Source organism: Hylobates moloch, unplaced genomic scaffold (assembly GCF_009828535.3).
Source record: "Hylobates moloch isolate HMO894 unplaced genomic scaffold, HMol_V3 SCAFFOLD_5, whole genome shotgun sequence".
In the NCBI taxonomy this organism is placed as follows: Eukaryota; Metazoa; Chordata; class Mammalia; order Primates; family Hylobatidae; genus Hylobates; species Hylobates moloch.
The window spans coordinates 141935832-141956213 of record NW_026652280.1 but is presented as its reverse complement, the minus strand read 5'-3'; the positions used below and the strand labels follow the sequence as shown (position 1 = coordinate 141956213).

At 39.8% G+C, this 20382-nt stretch overlaps 1 protein-coding gene across 1 annotated transcript; it reads left to right on the top strand.

Annotated features, from left to right (window-relative positions):
- The first annotated feature begins 2612 nt into the window (after nucleotides 1-2612).
- On the top strand, nucleotides 2613-19451 carry DNASE2B (deoxyribonuclease 2 beta). The gene is made up of 6 exons (XM_032151987.2): nucleotides 2613-2818; nucleotides 6035-6212; nucleotides 12545-12626; nucleotides 14951-15112; nucleotides 16747-16944; nucleotides 18961-19451. Exons 1-6 carry the CDS (start codon nucleotides 2694-2696, stop codon nucleotides 19299-19301), a joined length of 1086 nt encoding a protein of 361 aa, XP_032007878.1. The 5' UTR covers nucleotides 2613-2693; the 3' UTR covers nucleotides 19302-19451.
- Nucleotides 19452-20382: the final 931 nt, after the last annotated feature.

The following is a 20382-nucleotide window of genomic DNA, read 5'->3' as shown; positions in this document are numbered from 1 at the left end:
TCAGGTTAGCAACAATGGGAGATAAGAAAGTTTATTGAAAGTGACATCTGAAAGAAACCAACCTAACAGTGTCTTTCCAGACCTTGAAATAAAATTGGATTTAGCAAATATCATTCTAATACAGATGTCCCCCAACCACCTTACAAGAAAAGCTCAGGTTGTAGTAAGAATAATCTTAGCTAACATTTATGAATCATTTACTATTACCAGGCACTGCACTAAGTGTGTAATAAGGAGAAGAAAATAGGAATAATTTTAAATCCTACTCAACAAACTGTCTTTAGCCCTACATAACTGAAAGCAATTTGCTTACATTCTCTAAATGCATCAGTGAATCCTATTGGTGTGTATCTGTTATTAGTTGTAATACCAAAAAGTCTCACAGATAAATAAGTAAATAAATACAATTATTTTGGCCGGGTACAGTGGCTCACACCAGTAATCCCAGCACTTTGGGAAGCTGAGGCGGGTAGATCATCTGAGGTCAGGAATTTGAGACCAGCCTGGCCAATGGTGAAACCCTGTCTCTATTAAAAATACAAATATTAGCTAGGCGTGGTGTTGGGCACCTGTAATCTCAGCTACCCAGGAGGCTGAGGTGGGAGAATCACTTGAATGTGGGAGAATCACTTGAATGTGGGAGGCGGAGGTTGCAGTAAGCTGAGATTGCGCCACTGCACTCCAGCCTCGGTGACACAGCGAGACTCTGTCTCCTATTTTTACTTTAACAGAGAAGAGTAATCTCTCTCTCTCTCTCTCTCTCTCTCAATATTGTATATTTGAGACAATCTCTCTCTGTCGCCCAGGCTGAAGTGCAGTGGTACCATCATGGCTCACTGCAGCCTTGACTTCCTGGGCTCAAGCAATCCTCCCACCTCAGCCTCCTGAACAGCTGGGACTACAAGCATGTGCCACTGTGCCCAGCTAATTTTTTTTTTATTGTTTGTAGAGATAAGTTCTTGCTATGTTGTCCAGGCTGGTCTTGAACTCCTGGGCTCAAGCAATCCTCCTGCCTTAGCTTCCCAAAGTGTTGGGATTACAGGCATAAGCCACTGAGTCCAGCCGATAATTAAAAAAAAATTTTTTTTAATTGACAAAAAGTTTGGGGTTGTTGAAATCCTTTTTTCTGAACACAGGAAGAAAATATATAAAACAGAATGAGAACAGGCACAGTGGTTCATGCCTGTAATCCCAGTACTTTGGGAGGCCGAGGTGGATGGATTCCCAGGCCAAGGTGGGTACACTCCAGCCTGGGCAACAAGAGCAAAACTTCATCTCAAAATAATAATAATAATACCCATGGAGGAATGGGTAAGAAAAATATTTCTTCATTTAACCAATCTAGTCTGCTCCCTGCAGAAAGCTGTAAGTCTACCAAATACAACACAGTCTTGGCCTCAGGGCAGTGAGTTTCAAACTTTAGGGTACACCAGCATCACCAATAAGCTTATTAAAAATATAGATTCTTGAGCCCAACTGGAAGAATTCTGATGTAGCAGGTTTGGAATAAGGCCTAGAATTCTGCGTTTTCTGCAGGCACGACAGGTTAATTGGGCAGGTGGTACAGAGTCCTCCACCCAAAACTCTGTCTTAGGAAAGAGACAAAAGCCTTCCCCTTCTCTATGAATCCTGAGAATTGTGAACTGTTCTAGTGCAACCACAGAGGTAATCTGATTTACAAGGGTTCAGTTTGGTATGGATGCTCTGATCTGGAACTATTACAGTTATCATTGTGATTATCAGAGAGACAGATTAGGAGCAGCATTATTTCCAGGCATGATGTAAACTGCTATTTATTATAATGGCAGCTTTAGTTATTGATGCAAAAGTATGCATTAAAGAAATTATTTTCATATGTCTATCAACTCCTTCCCTGATTCACAAAGAAATTGGTCTCACCTTTTTATAGTTGTTATGGTAGTGGGCCATTTTCTTTTGGTTTTCTACTTCAGATTTAGCTTCGAGAATGAGAAAGCGTAATTTGGGCAAAATAGATGTTTGTAACATTTTTTATTAACCTGAAGAGTGGGTGATCAATATGTTTACCTATTGCATAGCAGCCAACTGGACACCAAAGCCTCTTTGAAGTGAAGCACCACATTGAGTGGCTAAAACCAGGGATGGGGAGAGAATATGTAAACATCTTTGGTAAAATACAGTTAAATTTACTGTTACTTTGAAGCAACCCTTTGAAGTATCCCTTAGCAACTGGTTCTGTAAGACAGAGATTATTATAAGTGACAGATCCTAATTATTACTAAGACATAAGGTTTTATCATTTCTGTTTAATGTACAAACCACCTGCCTTTGCTCTCATTCATTGAGTCAAACAGGAGGAGAAGACGTGAAATATATTTAACATCTACTTATTAAAATGAAGTTCCCCTGCCCACTGAATTTTGTACAACAGTGTTCGCTCCAAAGAGTTAACTATATTTCCCTTTTTTTCTGCAGAACTTTTTGATGACTTTGCAAACCAGTCAACAATTCAGCACAAAGCCATCCGGAGTCACGCTGGCATGTTGTGACAAAATCACACAATTACATGGGATCCATCCCATTCTGAAAATGCCCCGAACAGCGAACAGAACAGGTAAATGGAATCAAACGTCAGAGCCAGCACAGCCTGAGAGCACCTTGAAACTCAGACTACACAATCTATGGGGAAAGTGTCCTGCAGTGGCATGAAATAAATGAAACAGAAAATGATGGCAAGACTGCTAAGGACATCCTTTGCTTTGCTCTTCCTTGGCCTCTTTGGGGTGCTGGGGGCAGCAACAATTTCATGCAGAAATGAAGAAGGGAAAGCTGTGGACTGGTAGGTAAATGAAATGGAAGGATTGCTGCATGCAAACAGCCTCAGTATGGGAGTTGGCCTGGCTGACTGCGAAGTTCCTAAGGCGGATGTCCATTCTCTTTCCTCCCTTTACAAATAAAGGAAGTTAAAGTGTGCAAATGGGCCAAACTCGCAAGCAGGGGTAGGCTTCTGAGTGAGGGAGTTTCCCCCTGAAAAAGAGCTGAGCAGCCCCTCTTGGGCCTGATTCACTGTTCTCAGCGGGGCAAGGCTGGTAGCCACAGAAGTGGGATTGAGCTGACAGCTTCTGTCAGCTGGCAATTTCTTTTAATTACATCATGGCTTTTCCTAACGGAACACTTCCAACATCCTTTTAAAGACTGACAGAGTAAAGAAGGCAGATTTTTTTTTTTTCTGAAAATGGAGCATGTGCTGCTCCTTATGAGAAGGAGAAGGGGGACCTAGTCACACACAGCACTGTTTGCCTAACCTCGGTTTGTTTGGCAGCAGAGGCAGCTGCTGCCATGAGTGGTAGGTAGGTCACTGGCCTGTTGTACAGTATCAAAGACATTAAATGCTGTGTTGCATTATAGTCATGGGTTCTCCTAAAGCTTTAATTACTTTTTCACTCTTTAATTGGGTTATTTAGGTTTGCCATAATGGTTGGTGTCAAGCTTTTTGTGTAAACTTCAGGCTAGAGGACACAGATATACTCAAGGCGGTAGTCAGTCTTTCATCAGTTACTGAGCTCAACAGCAGAGGGCTGTGTGGAGTTTCGAAAATATCAATATGAACGAAACGTGGTTCCTACCCTCAAGGACCTCACAGTTATGTGGTAAGGGCATAGGTGGAACACTGGGGAACAGAGAGCCCAGAAACTTCTCTGAAGACGTAGTTTTTGAGCTAAGTTTTAAGAACAATTAGGAAGTAGCTAGAAAAAGAAGGGATGTGCAAAGGCATCTCAGGCCAATGAAGGAGCAATGAGGAGGTAGAGCGGCAAGAAGCAACGTGGAAATTTGGGAGTTGCAAAGTAGTTTGGTACTGCTGGAACTTCAGGAGAATACAGGAAGATGACCGCAGGTGAGGTTAGAGAGGTGGGGACAGCCAGGGGGTCTGTGTGCTGAGCTACAAGGTTTGAACTTGACATTGAAAGGGAGCTACTGGAGGACTTCAAGCAGGGGTGTGAATGGTCAGATTTGCACTTTAGGAAACCCACTGGCAGTACTATGAGGGCTGGATTGGTTGGGAGCAGCCTAGAATCACAGAGACCAGGAGCACTTTTGCAGCATTACAGGTGAGAAGAGGTGTGGACCTGAGTTAAAGAAGCGGTCATGGAAATAGAAAGAAGGACATGCTGAGAAGATTTGGTGATGGATAGGCTGCAGCCAGTAGAAGAAAGGGAGATGTTAAGAAATAATTTTAGGTTGGCCAGGCGTGGTGGCTCACGCCTGTAAGCCCAGCACTTTAGGAGGCCTAGGCAGACAGATCACCTGAGGTCAGGAGTTCAAGACCAGCCTGACCAACATGGAGAAACCCCGTCTTTACTAAAAATACAAAATTAGCTAGGCATGGTGACGCATGCCTATAATACCAGCTACACGGGAGGCTGAGGCAGGAGAATTGCTTGAACCCAGGAGGCAGAGGTTGCGGTGAACCAAGATCGTGCCATTGCACTCCAGCCTGAACAACAAGAGTGAGACTCTGTCTCAAAAAAAAAAAAAAAAAAAAAAAAAAAACAAGAAAGAAAAAGAAAGAAATAATTTTAGGTTTCTGCTTCTGTGACTGCATGAATATGTTCCCTAATAGCGTGGGATGAGCAGATTTGGAGCAAAATATTATAAACTTCCTTTCAAAAATACGGAGTTGGGGGTTAATGGGACATCTTTGAGTTTAGGTTTCTCTGGACCTCAGCAGAAAGTTCTGGGCTAGAAACAGATTGAAGACTCTTGAGTACATAATTAGAGACAGTCACCCAGGAAAAATGTTTAAAAGTACTAGCTCTCAACTGGTGTGCCACGGCACACTGATCGTTCACAAACCCTTCACTGGTGGGCCACCAAATTGTGATTGATATAGAAAATCATTTTTGCCACAAGTGAATGGACATATTACTTAGCGATGTCTGTTAGAGAGAATATAAGCAACTTGTTGCCAAGCTGCTAACATTTATTGAGAAAGGTAAGGAAACACACCATCAAGTCAGCACCAAAGAATAATTTCATGTTTCCTGCCACACGTGAGAACCTGACCCTGTGAGAAAGCATAAGCAGGGCAGGAAAGAGTTCACTTAAATTAAGACCGAAGGGGACCAAGTGAAGAGTGTGCAGCTTTTACGGGTTTGTGACACTGTTGTATGGCAATAGTGTATATATTATAATGTTTGGTGCACTGTGAGTGTTTAGGGGTTAATGGTGGGGTTCATGCTATTAGAAAGTATTTGGCTAGATCAGTGGTTCTCAACCGAGGGTAATTTTGCCCTCAGAGGATTTTTGATAATGGCTGGAGATAATTTTGATTGTCACAACTTGGCAGTGCTACTGGCATCTAATAGGTAGAGGGCAGGGATCTTACGATGCACAGGACAGCTCCCACAACAAAGAATGATCTGGCCGAAAATGTGAATACAGCACATTGAGAAACCCTGAGCTAGGTAATCCAATAATGCCTTAATGCTGTCTTGGCTGAGCTACCTCTCCTCCCTGTGAGATATCCAAGGGAGATATACAAATGGAAAATAATAGTAAAGGAAGGAAAGGGCCTACTTAATTACTTGGTTTTAGCCTTGAATCATCAAGGCAGAGTATGCTGACAAACTGAGCTGAGGAATGCAGCTTAGGATGGGCTCAAAATACCTTCCACCATTCCTGAAGCCCAAACCCAAATCTCATACCAAGTCAGCCAACTGCATGGTCTAGGCCTTGGCCTTCTCTCCACTGTAGCCACATGGATCATGGAAGCAACAGAAAGAGCCACTCTCAGTGTATATGTACTTCCACTTCAGGGACTCCACCCACCAGTATAACCAAGGTCTTAGAACATATCCAAACAGATTTTCATTTTCTTCTCTGGGGAGGAGCAAAGATAAGAGTGAAGAAAGAGGCAGAGAGCTTGAGCAAATCCCTTTCCTTAGAGGCCTTCTGTGAAACATAAGTGAGAGTTATATTAAACTGTGTAACACAGTTACTGCCACAGGAAAACAGTCAATAAATATTAGTAATTCATAATCATTTTATCTGTTAGGTTTACTTTTTATAAGTTACCTAAAAGACAAAACAAGGAAAGTGGAGAGACTGGGTTAGAGTACCTGTACCTAGACTCTACAACTAGAAGCTGGAGGAAGAGTGAGCAACTAATGAATACCACCAGGAGTGTTTTGGGAAGGACATTACAACAGCTGTATGAAGCATATGCCTCTAAGGTATGTTATATAGTTAATTGTTCACTTGAATAATATAAAATGCATAAAACTGAATCCAAAGCCTTCACCAGAGTTTTCTGTTCACCCACCCAACCCCCAATCCTAGCACCTTGAAGTAAGTTAGCTCAGAACCAGCTCAAGACAACTATCTGAGTCAATCTGTCTAAGACCTAAGGAAACACGTCATCATACTCTACAGCAAGGCCAAATTTACTTGGCACCATGTCCAGTGGTATCACTAGGCAAGGTGTGAATTAATTGTATATTGAAGTCTTCTGGCTGCCAAAATGTCTGTCAGTTTCCTTATTCATCTAATAGAAATAGGGGGAGGAGCCTCTGCTGCTACAGGGCAATACAGATCTGTGATTAACATGCTATGAGTTATGGATTGTTTATCTCATGGTGTTGATCAGTGGTGGTGAGCTCAGTAAAGGGTTCTACTTGATCTTCCTTTTAATTAATTGTTTTCAAAATGATATGCTGAAAACGAGGACTCTAGTTGAAGGCCCTAGGACTAACTTGCCAGGGTGGAGATTATCCCTGCTATATCTGGACTTTATCAGGCAATGAGCTAACCAGCCAAAGAGACACAGGTAAGCAGGCCTGCTGGCTTAATATGGGCATGCGCCCAATATTCCAGGCACGATCTGTTGCTTAGTTTCAAGATACTGCTTTCCAACCAGGCATGACAAGTAAAATCAAGCCATGATTAACATCCAATTATACTTATGTATGCATTTCCTAACAATAACTTATAGACAAGTAAATATGTAACATGACTCTGTTCCTATAATATGCTGGACTGTATGCTGGGCCTTTACATATGTCAAGTAATTTAATGCCCACAACAATACTGTTTTAGCCTCTGGCACTGCACATGTGTATCTGAGTATTTACTCAAAATACACAGGGAACTGTCATGGTGTGTGGTAATATTCATGTTATTTACCTGCCATTAAGACTAGCCTTCAGAGCCAAGTTACAAAGTTAAAACTTATCTGTAGGCTATTTGAGAACACGTGATGTGCCAAGCACTTTTCTAGATGCTTTTCAAAATTATTTGTCTCAACAAACCTGCTTTGAATAAACAGACGACAGCTGACCCTTGAACCATGCTGGGGTAGGGGTGCCGGCCCTCATGCAGTCAAAAATTTATGTATAACTTTTGACTTCCTAAAAATTTATCTACTAACAGCCTACTGTTTGACTGGATGCCTTACTGATAACATCAATAGTCAAATAACATGTATTTTTTATGTTATATATCTTATATACTATATTCTTACAATAAAGTAAGCTAGAGAAAGGAAAATGTTATTAAGAAAATCATTAAGGAAGAGAGAATATATTCATTCTTCATTAAATGGAAATGGATCATCATAAGTGTCTTCATCCTTGTCATCTTCCTGTTGAGTCGGCCGAGCAGAAGAAGAAGGGGAAGGGCTGGTCTTGCTATCTCGGGTGCGGCAGAGATGGGAGAGGTGGGGAAGGTGGAAGGGGAAGCAAGAGAGGCAGGCATACTCAGTGTAACTTTCATATGAAAATACATAATGAATTCTATCTATTTGCTTTTTCTTTTCTCCAAAAATGTTTCTATACAGTAGCAATCCTTTTTTCACCATTTGCTTTAGTTTCAGTGCCCACATCACAGAAGGGTTCATGTTGTAAAGGAAGTTAAAGGCAATCTTTTTATTTTTTTCTTTTGAGACAGGATCTCATTCGACACCCAGGCTGCAGTGCAGTGGCACCATAAGAGCTATCTGTTGCCTCAACCTCCCAGGCCCAGGTGACCCTCCCACCTCAGCCTCTGGAGTGGGACTACAGGCACGCACCACCATGCCTGGCTACTTTTTTTTTTTTGGCAGAGGGGGCCAGTAAAGATAGGGTTTCACCATGTTACCCAGGCTGGTCTCGAACTCCTGGACTCAAGCAATCCACTCATACTGGCCTCCCGAAGTGCTGGGATTATAGACATGAGACACTGCCCCCCCCCCCAAAAGCAGTGTTGAATGATCAGAATGCTTCTACCAGATTGTCTAATATTGATTTGTGTTCTTGCACCACCTCTTCTATGTCTTCTTGCTCATCATCTGGTTCTGGTTCCACTGAGTTATGTTCTGTTAATTTCTCTAGTGTGGTGTCTATTAGCTTTTGAATTTCTCCAAGAATCATATCTTGAAACCCATCACCCCCGACCTTTCTTGCCATATCCACAATCTCTTTCATGGCTTTCTTGATTGACTCTGTCATAAATCCTGTGAAGTCATGCACGACATCTGGACACAGTTTTTTTCCAGCAGGAATGTATTGTTTTGGGCTTGATGGCTTTCATGGCTTTTCCTATAACAGAAATGGCATCTTCAACACTGTAATCCTTTCATGTGTTCTATCATGTGTTCCATAGCACTGACAATCCTTCCCAGAGAGCACCATATGTAATGAGCCTTAAAGGTCCTTATGAACCTGATTTAGAGGCTGAATCAGAGACATTATCTTTTGGGGGCAGGTGGACAACTTTGACACCTTTGGTGTTGAACTCATGGGATTTTTAGTTCCCAGTGGCACTATCCAATACCAAAAGAACTTTAAAAGGCAGTTCCTTACTGGCAAGGTACCTTCTGACTTTAGAGACAAAGCATCACAGGAACCAATTCAGAAAAAGGGTTCTTGTTGCCCAGGCCTTCTTATTGTACAACTGGCAGCTGGTATGTATCTTTTCCCTTCAATGCTCAAGAGTTAGCAGCTTTATAGATAGGTGTAGTCCTGATTATCAACCCAACTGCATTTGCACGAAACAGTAGAGTTAGTCTGTCCCTTCCTGCCTTAAATCCTGATGCTTGCTTCTCTTCCTTACCAATAAATGTCCTTTGTGGCACTTTTTTCCAGAATAAGGAATTTTCATCTGCATTAAAAACCTGCTCAGGAAGAAATTCTTTCCCTTCAATGATTTTCTTGATGTCATCTGGGAATTCATCTGCTGCCTCTTGGTCAGCAAAAGCTGCTTCTCCTGTTATCTTAATTTTTTTTTTTTTAGGGCAAACCTCTTTCTAAAATTGTCAAACCATCCTTTGCTGGTATTAAATTCTCCAGCTTTAGATGATCTACCTTCCTTCTGCTTTGTCATATAGTGACTTCACTTTTTCTCAAATCATATTAGAGTCTATGGTATTCCTTTCTTATAGCAATCTTGCACCCATATAAAAGCTGCATTTTAATTTTAAGTATGAGCTGTAAAAGTATTTTGTAAAAAGTGCAAGGTTTTCATGCCTACTGGCATAGCTGCAGTGAGGGCTTCACAAATTTCCTTTTCTTTTTTCACAGTGGCTCTTATGCTGGATTCACTTACCTTGAAATGGCAGGCAACTGAAGCTGCAGACCTCAATCCACAGTACATATCAAGCAATTCAACATCTTCTTATAATGTCATGACTTGTCTTTGCTTTTTAGAAGCATTTCCAGCATCAGCAGTGGCACTCAGTATAGGTCCTATGGTTTTATTCAAGGTTTCTGATATTGCCCCAAACATGATGAAAAATATGCAAGAGCTGTAAGAGATCACTTTTGACTATAGTATGCAATTTACTGGAGAGAACTGCTCACGTGGAGGTTGTTAGTGTCATGTGGCATTTTCAGCAGATATTCACAAGACTTGAGCTCACCTCAATGGTGACAAGAGGTGGCTATCAAATTATTACAGTAGTACAGTATTACTACAGTTAATTTAATGCAGTTATGACTTAATACTACATATTTATGTTTGTTTATATTTCTTAACTGTGAATGGCACCATGTTTGGTCTATGTTTGTATATGTAAATTTTGATGAATTTTAACTTTTTATAATAGATTTGTGCACAGTTTAGGGCAGCAAATGATAAAATAGACTAGGATCTACATATATTGTATGCATTCATGATGTATCTAACTTTTTCTTAATTTTTGAAAATATTTCTAGGCTATGTGGTTCACCTGTGAGGTTTTTTTCAAATTGTCAAAAATCTCCCCCTAAATTTTTTGATATATGTTTTTAAAAGCCTGCATACATATGGACCCATGCAGTTCAAACCCAAGGGCCAACCGTATTATATAAAATGAAAACGCCTGCAGCTGCTTCTGCTTCCCAGGTTGGGGATGGGGACCAGGAGCATATCTATTAGTGGGAAAATAATGCCTACGTTGGTCCTTTCCACGTCAGTGAGACTGCTAGGGGAGGAAGAAGGAAAGAGCAACACTGTAAAGCCTCTGTCATTTGCCTTAGTTGGAGTAGATAGGCCTTCACTTGGCCGAATACAATAATGATCTTTGAAGGTGCAAAGGTAGCCCCACACCCTAGCAGGGAGACACAGTTAAACTGCTCTGCTAAACAAAAAAGGGATAGAAGGAAGCCAGGGATTAAAAAGCATAAGAAACATGGAGAGAGACTGGGGTAAGGCCTTATGGTGATGTAAAACCATTCAATATTTCTTACCTTTAGTAAAACCTGCCACATGCAATGTCTTGAGTGATTGGTTCTGGGGGGAAAATGACAGGAAAGGGACTGATTTCCATGCCCGATTGGCATAGAGCCAAAAGAAGAGAGCAATAGCAGTTGGTGATATCCAGGTATGACTCAGTGTTCTTTGGAAGCTGGAATTATGTGCCAGAAGTGACTATGAGAATATTACTCCTCCACCCCCTGACCTGGAATTGAACCTCTGACAGAGAGTGAAATGCAAGATTAGACCAACTGGTTTAAATCTCAAATGTGAAGGTGACCAAGACCAATAGCTGGGTTACATTTGGAATTGTTTCTCTTCTCTTGCCTTTACAAATAAGAATCTTCCATGCACTTTCATAAACATTTATCAAACTATATTGCCTGTACTTGTCTGACTATATTTTCTGCTAGACAGGGGGCAGAGACTGTACCCCTCTTGTTTGACACTCAGTAGTCAAAACAATACTGAACATATGTGTTAAAGGAATAAAGCTATTCAAAGGCACATGCCTACATCTACCTACTCTTAAGTCTATGATCTTTTCCCTTTATCAACAGCCTCTCTTCCAACTAAGGCGACAATCCACTTAACCTCAGCTGGCAGTTACACTCAGAATAATAAACTTCATTTGTCATAAAAAATAAATTCCTCACTGGATCATCCCAGAATTCCTCCATGTTGTACCCCAAAGGCACACAAATGGCCTCCTTACCACATTCAATGCAGGTTCATAGAGTAACTAACTCTTCAGAGTTCTCCAGATGATGATATGAATGCCATTCAGTAGCTATGATCAATTATGGAAAATGAAGGTAAGAAAACAGCTTACTTTTCAGGGCATTCCTGAGCACAGTAGACAAGAATGCTACAACAGACTATGTTGTGAATTTAAAAAAAAATTTATTACCTCATATAATTAAGCAACTATGAGAGGCTTCTTTATTGACTTTGTTTTCTAAGAAAAAAGCAAGGGCCTTTATTAAGGACATAGGTTATCCTTTCCTGCTTTTAATAATGTCACTCAGATTTTTTTAATATTGACATTATTGGCTTCAATAAAAGTTGTATCATCACACAAATAAATGGAAACACCTAGAACAAATATTAGCAAGTTTCTAAAACATGAAAAATAGATACTATCAAAATAATAGCTTTATTCTGGCTCTAAGATTTGGCTGTTTGAAAATTGACTCATATTTGGCCTTACCAGAGGAAATCCAATATCACACAGTAAATTTCACCACTTTTTTTAAGCAGGAAAATATCAAGTTGGAAAGGCGAAGTGACACTGAAAAATGGATTGCAGAAAAATCCTCTCATAATGGGAGGAAGGGAGAGCAGATAATGAGGAATCCTGATTAAACACAACGCTACTACCCAGCAGTGAAGTGAAGCACAAAGTGGGCAGAGAAAATCAGATTCTGACAGCCAGTTCTGCACTGTGCCTATAATATCAATGGAAAAAACCTCAGATGTAATCCTTGGTTGGTTGTTCCTACCTCATTTCCTGAACAAATAATTCAGTACTCCTTTATTATACACTGGTTGCTTAATCAGAAACTTGGTTCCAAAACAACCAAGAGAAATAGGAACATTGCCCTCACACACAGATCACAATGCATAGGGCTCCTGTCACACGAGTAAAAATCATGCATAGTTAAAAATGGACTTCCTTTCCCCTGTCTTACATGTCACAGGCTTCATATTGATGGGGAAGCTGCCTATTAGGGGAATAGATGACTTCTCATGTGTATTAATGAAGGCAATGTATTGCAGGCTGGGTAGCTGGTAGAACTGTTGTGGGAGTTTGTAAGTGGAAGATTTACGCCATTATAATCCTACTATATTCCTGCAGAGTAACAACACAGCCTATCTAATATACAATGATGGAGTCCCTAAACCTGTGAATTACAGCAGAAAGTATGGACACACCAAAGGTATGACAAAGATTCTTGGTTTCTCTTTCCTATTGGAAATCAACATTTTCTTAAATATTTCATCTTGAATATCCTTATATTCTATACTAAATAGCCGTTCTTCTTAATAGTTTATTTGAGTTATTGAAATGTATGACTTCTATATCACTGGTTATAATATATGATTTGACTTGGCAATCTCGTTTTTAGAAATCCCATTTTATTTCTTAACATATTTTAAAATATTTGCTTTGCAGCAGCAGGAATCCAGGTACTGATACTGAGGACACACACACACACCAGCAATTTTATATATATATATACTACATGCATATGTATGCACATGAATATGTATATATGTATATGTGCATGTAGTATATATGTACAAACACATTTTAGTCAGATTTATTGAGGTATAATTTATAGAGAGTAAAATGAGCTCTTCTTAACATACAGTTCCCTTGGAAATACACATTTTTGAAAAAGTATTTTAAATAGTTTTTTATATTAATTTTTATCATGTTATTTACATTATCACCTATAGTAATTTTTATTATACTTTCACAATTTTTTTATTTCTAAACTTTGCATATGTGTTTGTGAACTATAGAAAAATTCAAAATACAGGTAAACAAAAAAATCTATAATCCTAATGCCCATTAGATAAACCATATTTAATCCTTCCTACTTTTTCTAAAATACATATTTTAAAACATTTTTACAAAACTACTGTAATGACTGTTTTTCAACCTTTTTTCAATTTAATATATCATAAATAACTTTCCATGGCAGCAAGTATTCAGAAGGTTCCAAATTCAAATGCCTTCAAGGGAGCAGACAAATGATGTCAGCAAGTGAAAGGAGGCAGTTACTATTCAACTTGCCTGATACGGACACAATTTTCCAGGAGATGTTGAAAATTAATATTTGTGGAAAATCTCCCCAGTTTTTAAATGTTGGCACTAAATTCAAAGTTTAAAAAATACTCTGCAAGCCCAATAAAATGTATCCATAGGCCGGATTTGGCTCACAGGATGTCAGTTTGCAGCCTCTGATTTAGAATATAGTTTGTAATGGCCGACAAAGGTCATGAACTTTGAAAGCTTTTTATTTAGCAAAGTTGCTCTCCTGAATGCCCTATTTACTGGGAACCCAACAATTTTCATAACATGCTACATTCTTCAACCTCTCCTCCAACAATCTCCTACACCATTCCTGCTCTACCCTGCTAGCTGCCACAAGGCTTTGGGGAAATGGCTGTAAAGGAGTAGGGCACAGTATCAAGTGGAGGGGTTCTCTTGGCCAACAGATGCCCTAATATCCTACGGCATTTGTACCAGGAGGATAGGATTCCAGCAAATTGGCACACTCATCTACACAGAGGAGAACTCTTGAAGGTTATCCAGTTCTGTTACACAACAGAACTTTCAATATTTTCCACCTTGACACAGGTATTGATTCTATTTCCACCCAAAGAACAACAGTATGCTTTCTTAAAATAGGCACTTTGCAAAAAAAAATAACTAGAAGGCATTTGGTTTTTAATCTAACAATTAGGCAAACACGAGTGACTCTTATGTTTGCATAGTCATACGCAAACTGGAAAGTCTAGCTATCATACCAAACCTACCACGATAAATTTCTAAACACAAAAATAGTCAGATGTCTGTTTTACAAAGTTCTTTCTGGTATGTCACAAAACGATAAAAATCTTTCTATTTTCTTCCTTATTGGCTTTCATGTTGTTTATTTTGCTCTAGAGATTTTTACAAATGTAATTAACTAGGATGCTTTAGCACAGCTTCCTTTTTTTCTCTTTGCTTCTTTTATTGGGCTTGTAGAAATAGTGACTCTTCTGCCAATAAATGGGCAACAGTTTTTTATAACAAATTATTGTGAGTACATTTCTTCATTTGATATTTTCTCTTTCAACTCTGTTTTTTAGTTGGCTTTTGAAGAGAGCCTAGCTGCTTAGCAGTGAAGACACTATCTAAATCTTGCTAGGTGACTGTATAGTTTAACAAGGTCAAATTCCAATTTAGCAAATTTGCATTCGGCCAAAACAAATTTTCCTTGTGATTTCAAAATGAAATTCCTCTTAACTCTTCACAGGATGGCTACCTTGGTTCCCTTTTTGTGGTAGCTTTTTATCAGTAATCAGGCAATGTGATATGTGCCAGAATTGTATTTGAAATCTTTGAAAAATAAGCATGATCCTTGTGATTATTAGCCTAATAAAACACTAGTCTGAAGCATAAATGGGCTTAAATGTTGCCACTGTGAACCCTATTATAAAAGAAGCTTTGTTTTTCTGATTTTATCTTTGTTAAATGTGTCTTTGGTAGGTTTACTGCTGTGGAACAGAGTTCAAGGGTTCTGGCTGATTCATTCCATCCCTCAGTTTCCTCCAATTCCGGAAGAAGGCTATGATTATCCACCCACAGGGAGACGAAATGGACAAAGTGGCATCTGCATAACTTTCAAGTACAACCAGTATGAGGCAATAGGTAAAACTAAAGTATGTGAGAAAAAAAATCAGATAACTATGTTGAAGAAAGGATTTGGAAATATATTCATAAATGTGTCACTTCATTTGTTAATCCATTCACAGACCCTCTCATACCTAGATTCTAATGCTGGCTTTGCCATGGTGAGGTCTTGGGCAGGCTCACTTACTGGGCTTTGGCTCTGAATCCACCAGTGCACTTGTTGAACTTGATCAGGACAGTGGTTTCAAATGTATACAGGGACCTGGTAGATAACATATATGAGTGAAACAGACAGATGTTACATGGGAAGTGAGGATAGTGACAAACTGGGGTGTTGACTCGCCTAGCTTCCCCTAAAGCCTCAGCTCCATCATATTGTGGCTCTACAGGAATACAAGCCTAATGATTACAGATCTCCATATTTCTCATGAAGTACCAGAAACCTAGGGTGTGTGTGTGTGTGTGTGTGTGTGTGTGTGTGTGTGTGTCACAGAGAGAGAGAGAGAGAGAAACTGATTTCTAAATATGAGCTCAATCTTAATTTTGTTTTTGAAGTTTTCCAGGCCACATGTTCCTTGTAGGCCACCAACATGACACCTCTGAGCCAGATAATCTCCTTTTTTTTTTTTTTTTTTTTTGAGACGGAGTCTTGCTCTGTCGCCCAGGCTGGAGTGCAGTGGCGCGATCTCGGCTCACTGCAACCTCCGCCTCCCGGGTTCACGCCATTCTCCTGCCTCAGCCTCTCCGAGTAGCTGGGACTACAGGCGCCCGCCACCACGCCCGGCTAATTTTTTTTTTGTATTTTTGGTAGAGACGGGGTTTCACCGTGGTCTCGATCTCCTGACCTCGTGATCCGCCCGCCTCGGCCTCCCAAAGTGCTGGGATTACAAGCGTGAGCCACCGCGCCCGGCCCTCCTTTTAAGATTTCAAGCTCAGCCAAAAATACTTAGATTTGGCAAACTGTGATGGGAAAGGAGAAGTAGGGACAGGTTGGTAGCTAAATAGTAGTGAAAAGCAACTTGCCTATAGAAAGAAACAGGAGGTTTAGAAAATGTTTCTCATCAAATTTCCATCTTATGGCAAGGATCACTGAGTTCCTCATCCAAGTCAAGCTCTAGTCTCACTAGTTGAAATCATGTAATGATGCTGAATATCACAGAGATTAGGCATGCACACTGAGGAGCTGATGATTCTTAAAGCTGTTTGGTACATGGAGTTCTCAACTTTTGAGTATGTATATGTACATTTAGAAGAAAAAGTATATGGTCTCCAAGGCAAGATTACCTGGGTTTGAATATCAATTTCATCAATTACAAACTTTATATCTTGGGTGTGTGATGTAAATTCTCGGTTAATTCATCTATAAAGTAAAGATAATGATAACAACAGAATTTACCTGATAATATGTTTGCTGTGAGGATTAAATGAATAAACCCATGTAAAACTTGTGGGACCATGTCTGGAAACTAGGAACTGCTTAACAGGTGTCAGTTATTTAATCGAAAAGTTATTTGAAGGCTATTGGTTTAAAGAAAGAAACGCCTTTGTTTTTGTGTTGTTTTGTTTTTAATCCACAACAAGATCTATAATAACAGCAGGTATTTCCATTTGTGTCTTAATTCTCAACTTTTCTTTACTGTTTCTTGATTCAGATTCTCAGCTCTTGGTCTGCAACCCAAACGTCTATAGCTGCTCCATCCCGGCCACCTTTCACCAGGAGCTCATTCACATGCCCCAGCTGTGCACCAGGGCCAGCTCATCAGAGATTCCTGGCAGGCTCCTCACCACACTTCAGTCAGCCCAGGGACAAAAATTCCTCCATTTTGCAAAGTCGGATTCTTTTCTTGACGGTATGAAAGACCATCATCAAACAACATGCTATATAATTCTGCTGTTGAACTGACTAGGGATAGCTTAGAGAAATATTTTGAGTATTCAGAGAAAGAGAGATGAAAAAAGGGGGCAAAAGAAAAGAAAAAAGGGGGCAAAAGAAAAGGAAAAAGGAAAGTCAAGGATCAGTTCGAACATCAGCCTGCTATACTTGAATAACCAGGTTGCTGAGTCAACCACAAAAGTATCTCACAACCATCCAGCCAGGGGCCAGTGAAAACTCACAGTCTCCATCCTCTGCTTGGCATGGGGCCACAGCCATCTCCATTTCTTCCATTCCCTGAGCAGTTATTTTAAGCCTTCTTTACTCTCAAGCCCTTTACACTACTCTGCCCCCTCACTCATAGCTTCCTTTTCTCCTTCATAAACAGAACAATGATCACTAGGGAGAAACCACTTCAATATGCCCCCCCACCCCTCCAACAATCTTATCTGTTCTCCTTCCTTTTTGCAGGGTTTTCCCCAACCCCCAAACAAGTGATGCACCCCCTGTGCTCTGAAACCTATCTCAGCTTCAGCATACCTTGATTTGTCCACCTGATCTGTTCTCTGTGTTCCGTTTCAGCTCTCCCACTCCCCAGGCTACTTCCTCATAACATACAAATATGCCTAAAACCCTCCCTCAACTCTAAGGCTTCTATAGCTCTATTTTTCCTTTTCTTTCAGATTTATTTTTTTTAAACTCATCAGGGCCTTCACTTGCTCAATGTTCCTTCACTGCAGTCTTCCTTCTGTCTGTAGACACTCGAATCTCTCCCCTGTCACCAATGGCTGTCTTAGATGACCTCACTGTCTTCCTTGCTTATTTGCTTCCTTCCTTTATACGTTGAATAAAATTTACTGAATGCCTACTACTAGCCAAGACCTGTGTTAGGCACTAGAGATCTCAAACTTGACAGGACAGAGATAGTCTCTGCAGAATGTGGCACTGTTGAAATTCTTTCCTTTTTGAAACTCTCACCTTCACTGATTTGGGGGAATACGCAGTCCCCTGATCTTCCTCCCACTTCTAAGTTTGTTCTGCCAGGTCCTCTTCCTCTGACTAATCTTTAGGTGACTGGATTGCCATGTGGCCCCTACCCTTCCTTATCTCATTCTACATACCCATGCTGGGCAATTCCAGCAAGCCCTCCAATGATTCTCAAGTCTTGATCTCTACCCCAGACCTCTATACTGACTGATGTATTTAACAGCAAGTGAGACATTTCTACTTGAAGGTGGTACAGCCACATCAAGTTCAACATGCCAAACTCAACTGCATCATCATCCCCTACAAATCTACTTTTTCTTGTATTCTGCATAGTCACCCAGTCACTCCCCATCTCTTCTTTTTCTGACCCTTCTATCAAACCATCAAATCCAGTCAGTTCCAGATCCTTAATAACACTCACATTTATTGTATCTTCTCCAAACTCTTTGCCACTGCCATGGGCCACACCTGTGTTTATTGACACAGTTATTGTGACAGCCTTATGTTTTTCCTTTCTTCTTTCTAACCCGTCCTTCCCAATTCATCCTGCCCATTGCCTCTCAACTGATATTTATGATCATAAACCAGTTTCTATTAATTCTTTACTAATATTCCTTTAAAAACTCCCATTGATTTCAGGAAAATCCAAACATTTTGGCATGATTTACCAAGTTCCCTAGAAACTGGCCCTGACTCCTTCTCTAGCCTAATTTTTTCCAAAGGTCTTTCCAGGACAAAGACATATATTGCTTCATTCATTTTATAGAACAGAAGATGTTTGCAAACACCAACATCATCATAGTAATGATGATAATAACTTACATTTGCACATCACTTTAGCATTTACAAAATGTTTTCTCATCCACTATCTCAATTATGTTGTTATTATTGTGCTTGCGACATCCACATATGGGGGTGAAAGATGATTTCCGTTCCAGAGTATATTTTCAGGGACTAATCTACGTGTAAATACCAACCTCACTATCTTTCTCCTCCTAAACCCTAGACATCTTTGCAGCCTGGATGGCTCAACGGCTGAAGACACACTTGTTAACAGAAACCTGGCAGCGAAAAAGACAAGAGCTTGCTTCAAACTGCTCCCTTCCTTACCATGTCTACAATATAAAAGCAATTAAGTTATCACGACACTCTTATTTCAGTTCTTATCAGGATCATGCCAAGTGGTGTATTTCCCAAAAGGGCACCAAAAATCGCTGGACATGTATTGGAGACCTAAATCGGAGTCCACACCAAGCCTTCAGAAGTGGAGGATTCATTTGTACCCAGAATTGGCATATTTACCAAGCATTTCAAAGATTAGTATTATATTATGAAAGCTGTAACTAAACTTGGTGAAAGGACACAGGTACTATCATTGAAAACCTTGACAATGGGTCTTCTTCCATTACACCTTTTTTATATTTTAAAGGCCTGTGAATATACTCATAACCTGCAAATCACAAAATAAAACATTATTCTCTCATGTTTACCATTTAATCTTCTATTTAATGGTAGTTTATTTACTTTGCAGTATATATCACAGACATAAACTATTATACACAACTGAGAACAGAGGAAATAAAAAGAAAAACATTTTTCCACATTAGTCAACTCCCAATTGTTTATGGATTGACTGGCCACCTAGTAGATTACATTTTATCTCCTTCACAAAGACTCCCCTGACTCTCTTCCCCACCCTTTTTTGAAGAAAAGCAAATAACTCTCTCTGCATATTCTTCCATACTATTTGATCATATTGCTCCTAAAGTTCTTTCTCACTGGTTTACGGTTAAGACTTATTTGTCATTCTTTCAGCTACTACTTACTAATTGGATGATCTTGAGCCATTCACTTGGATTCTCTGAACCTTGTTTTTTTTTAATCTATGAAAGGGAGATAATAGCTAGGTATGTTCAAGCACCTAGCACAGAGCCCGGCACATAGATGACACTTAAAAATAATGGTGACATTTGAGTTTGAATTCCAGCAAAAAAAAGACAAATAAGTTTCAGAAATGAGTGATATTTTACAAGAAGAATGTTAAAGTCACATTAGGAGAAAAAAAACTGCATAAGTGCGACTCATCAACTTGAAGGAAATAAAGAAGTGTAACATAATGAAACCAGAATCAAATGCAATAGTCTTTTTTTTTTTTTTTAATAATAGAGATGAGGTCTTGCTTTGTTGCCCAGGCTGATCTTGAACTGGGCTCAAGCAATCCTCCCACGTTGGCTTCCCAAAGTGCTGGGATTACAGGAATGAGCCACTGCACCCAGCCAAATGCAATAATCTTAATTTCAGTGTGTTTCTTTTTCTGGCATTCTTATCACTAAGTGTAACTATTATATAAATGGATAATAATAAACTTGTGTTAAGTACTAATTGCTTAATAACATTTGACATACGTGTTGTTCACAATTTCAAGGAG

Excerpts from the sequence above, each read along its gene's own strand:
- DNASE2B (XM_032151987.2), top strand. The coding sequence starts at position 2,694 with ATGAAACAGAAAATGATGGCAAGACTGCTAAGGACATCCTTTGCTTTG. Across the intron at positions 2,819-6,034 it reads GAAGGGAAAGCTGTGGACTG|GTTTACTTTTTATAAGTTAC; the intron begins GTAGGTAAATGA and ends TTTATCTGTTAG. Across the intron at positions 12,627-14,950 it reads AAAGTATGGACACACCAAAG|GTTTACTGCTGTGGAACAGA; the intron begins GTATGACAAAGA and ends TGTCTTTGGTAG.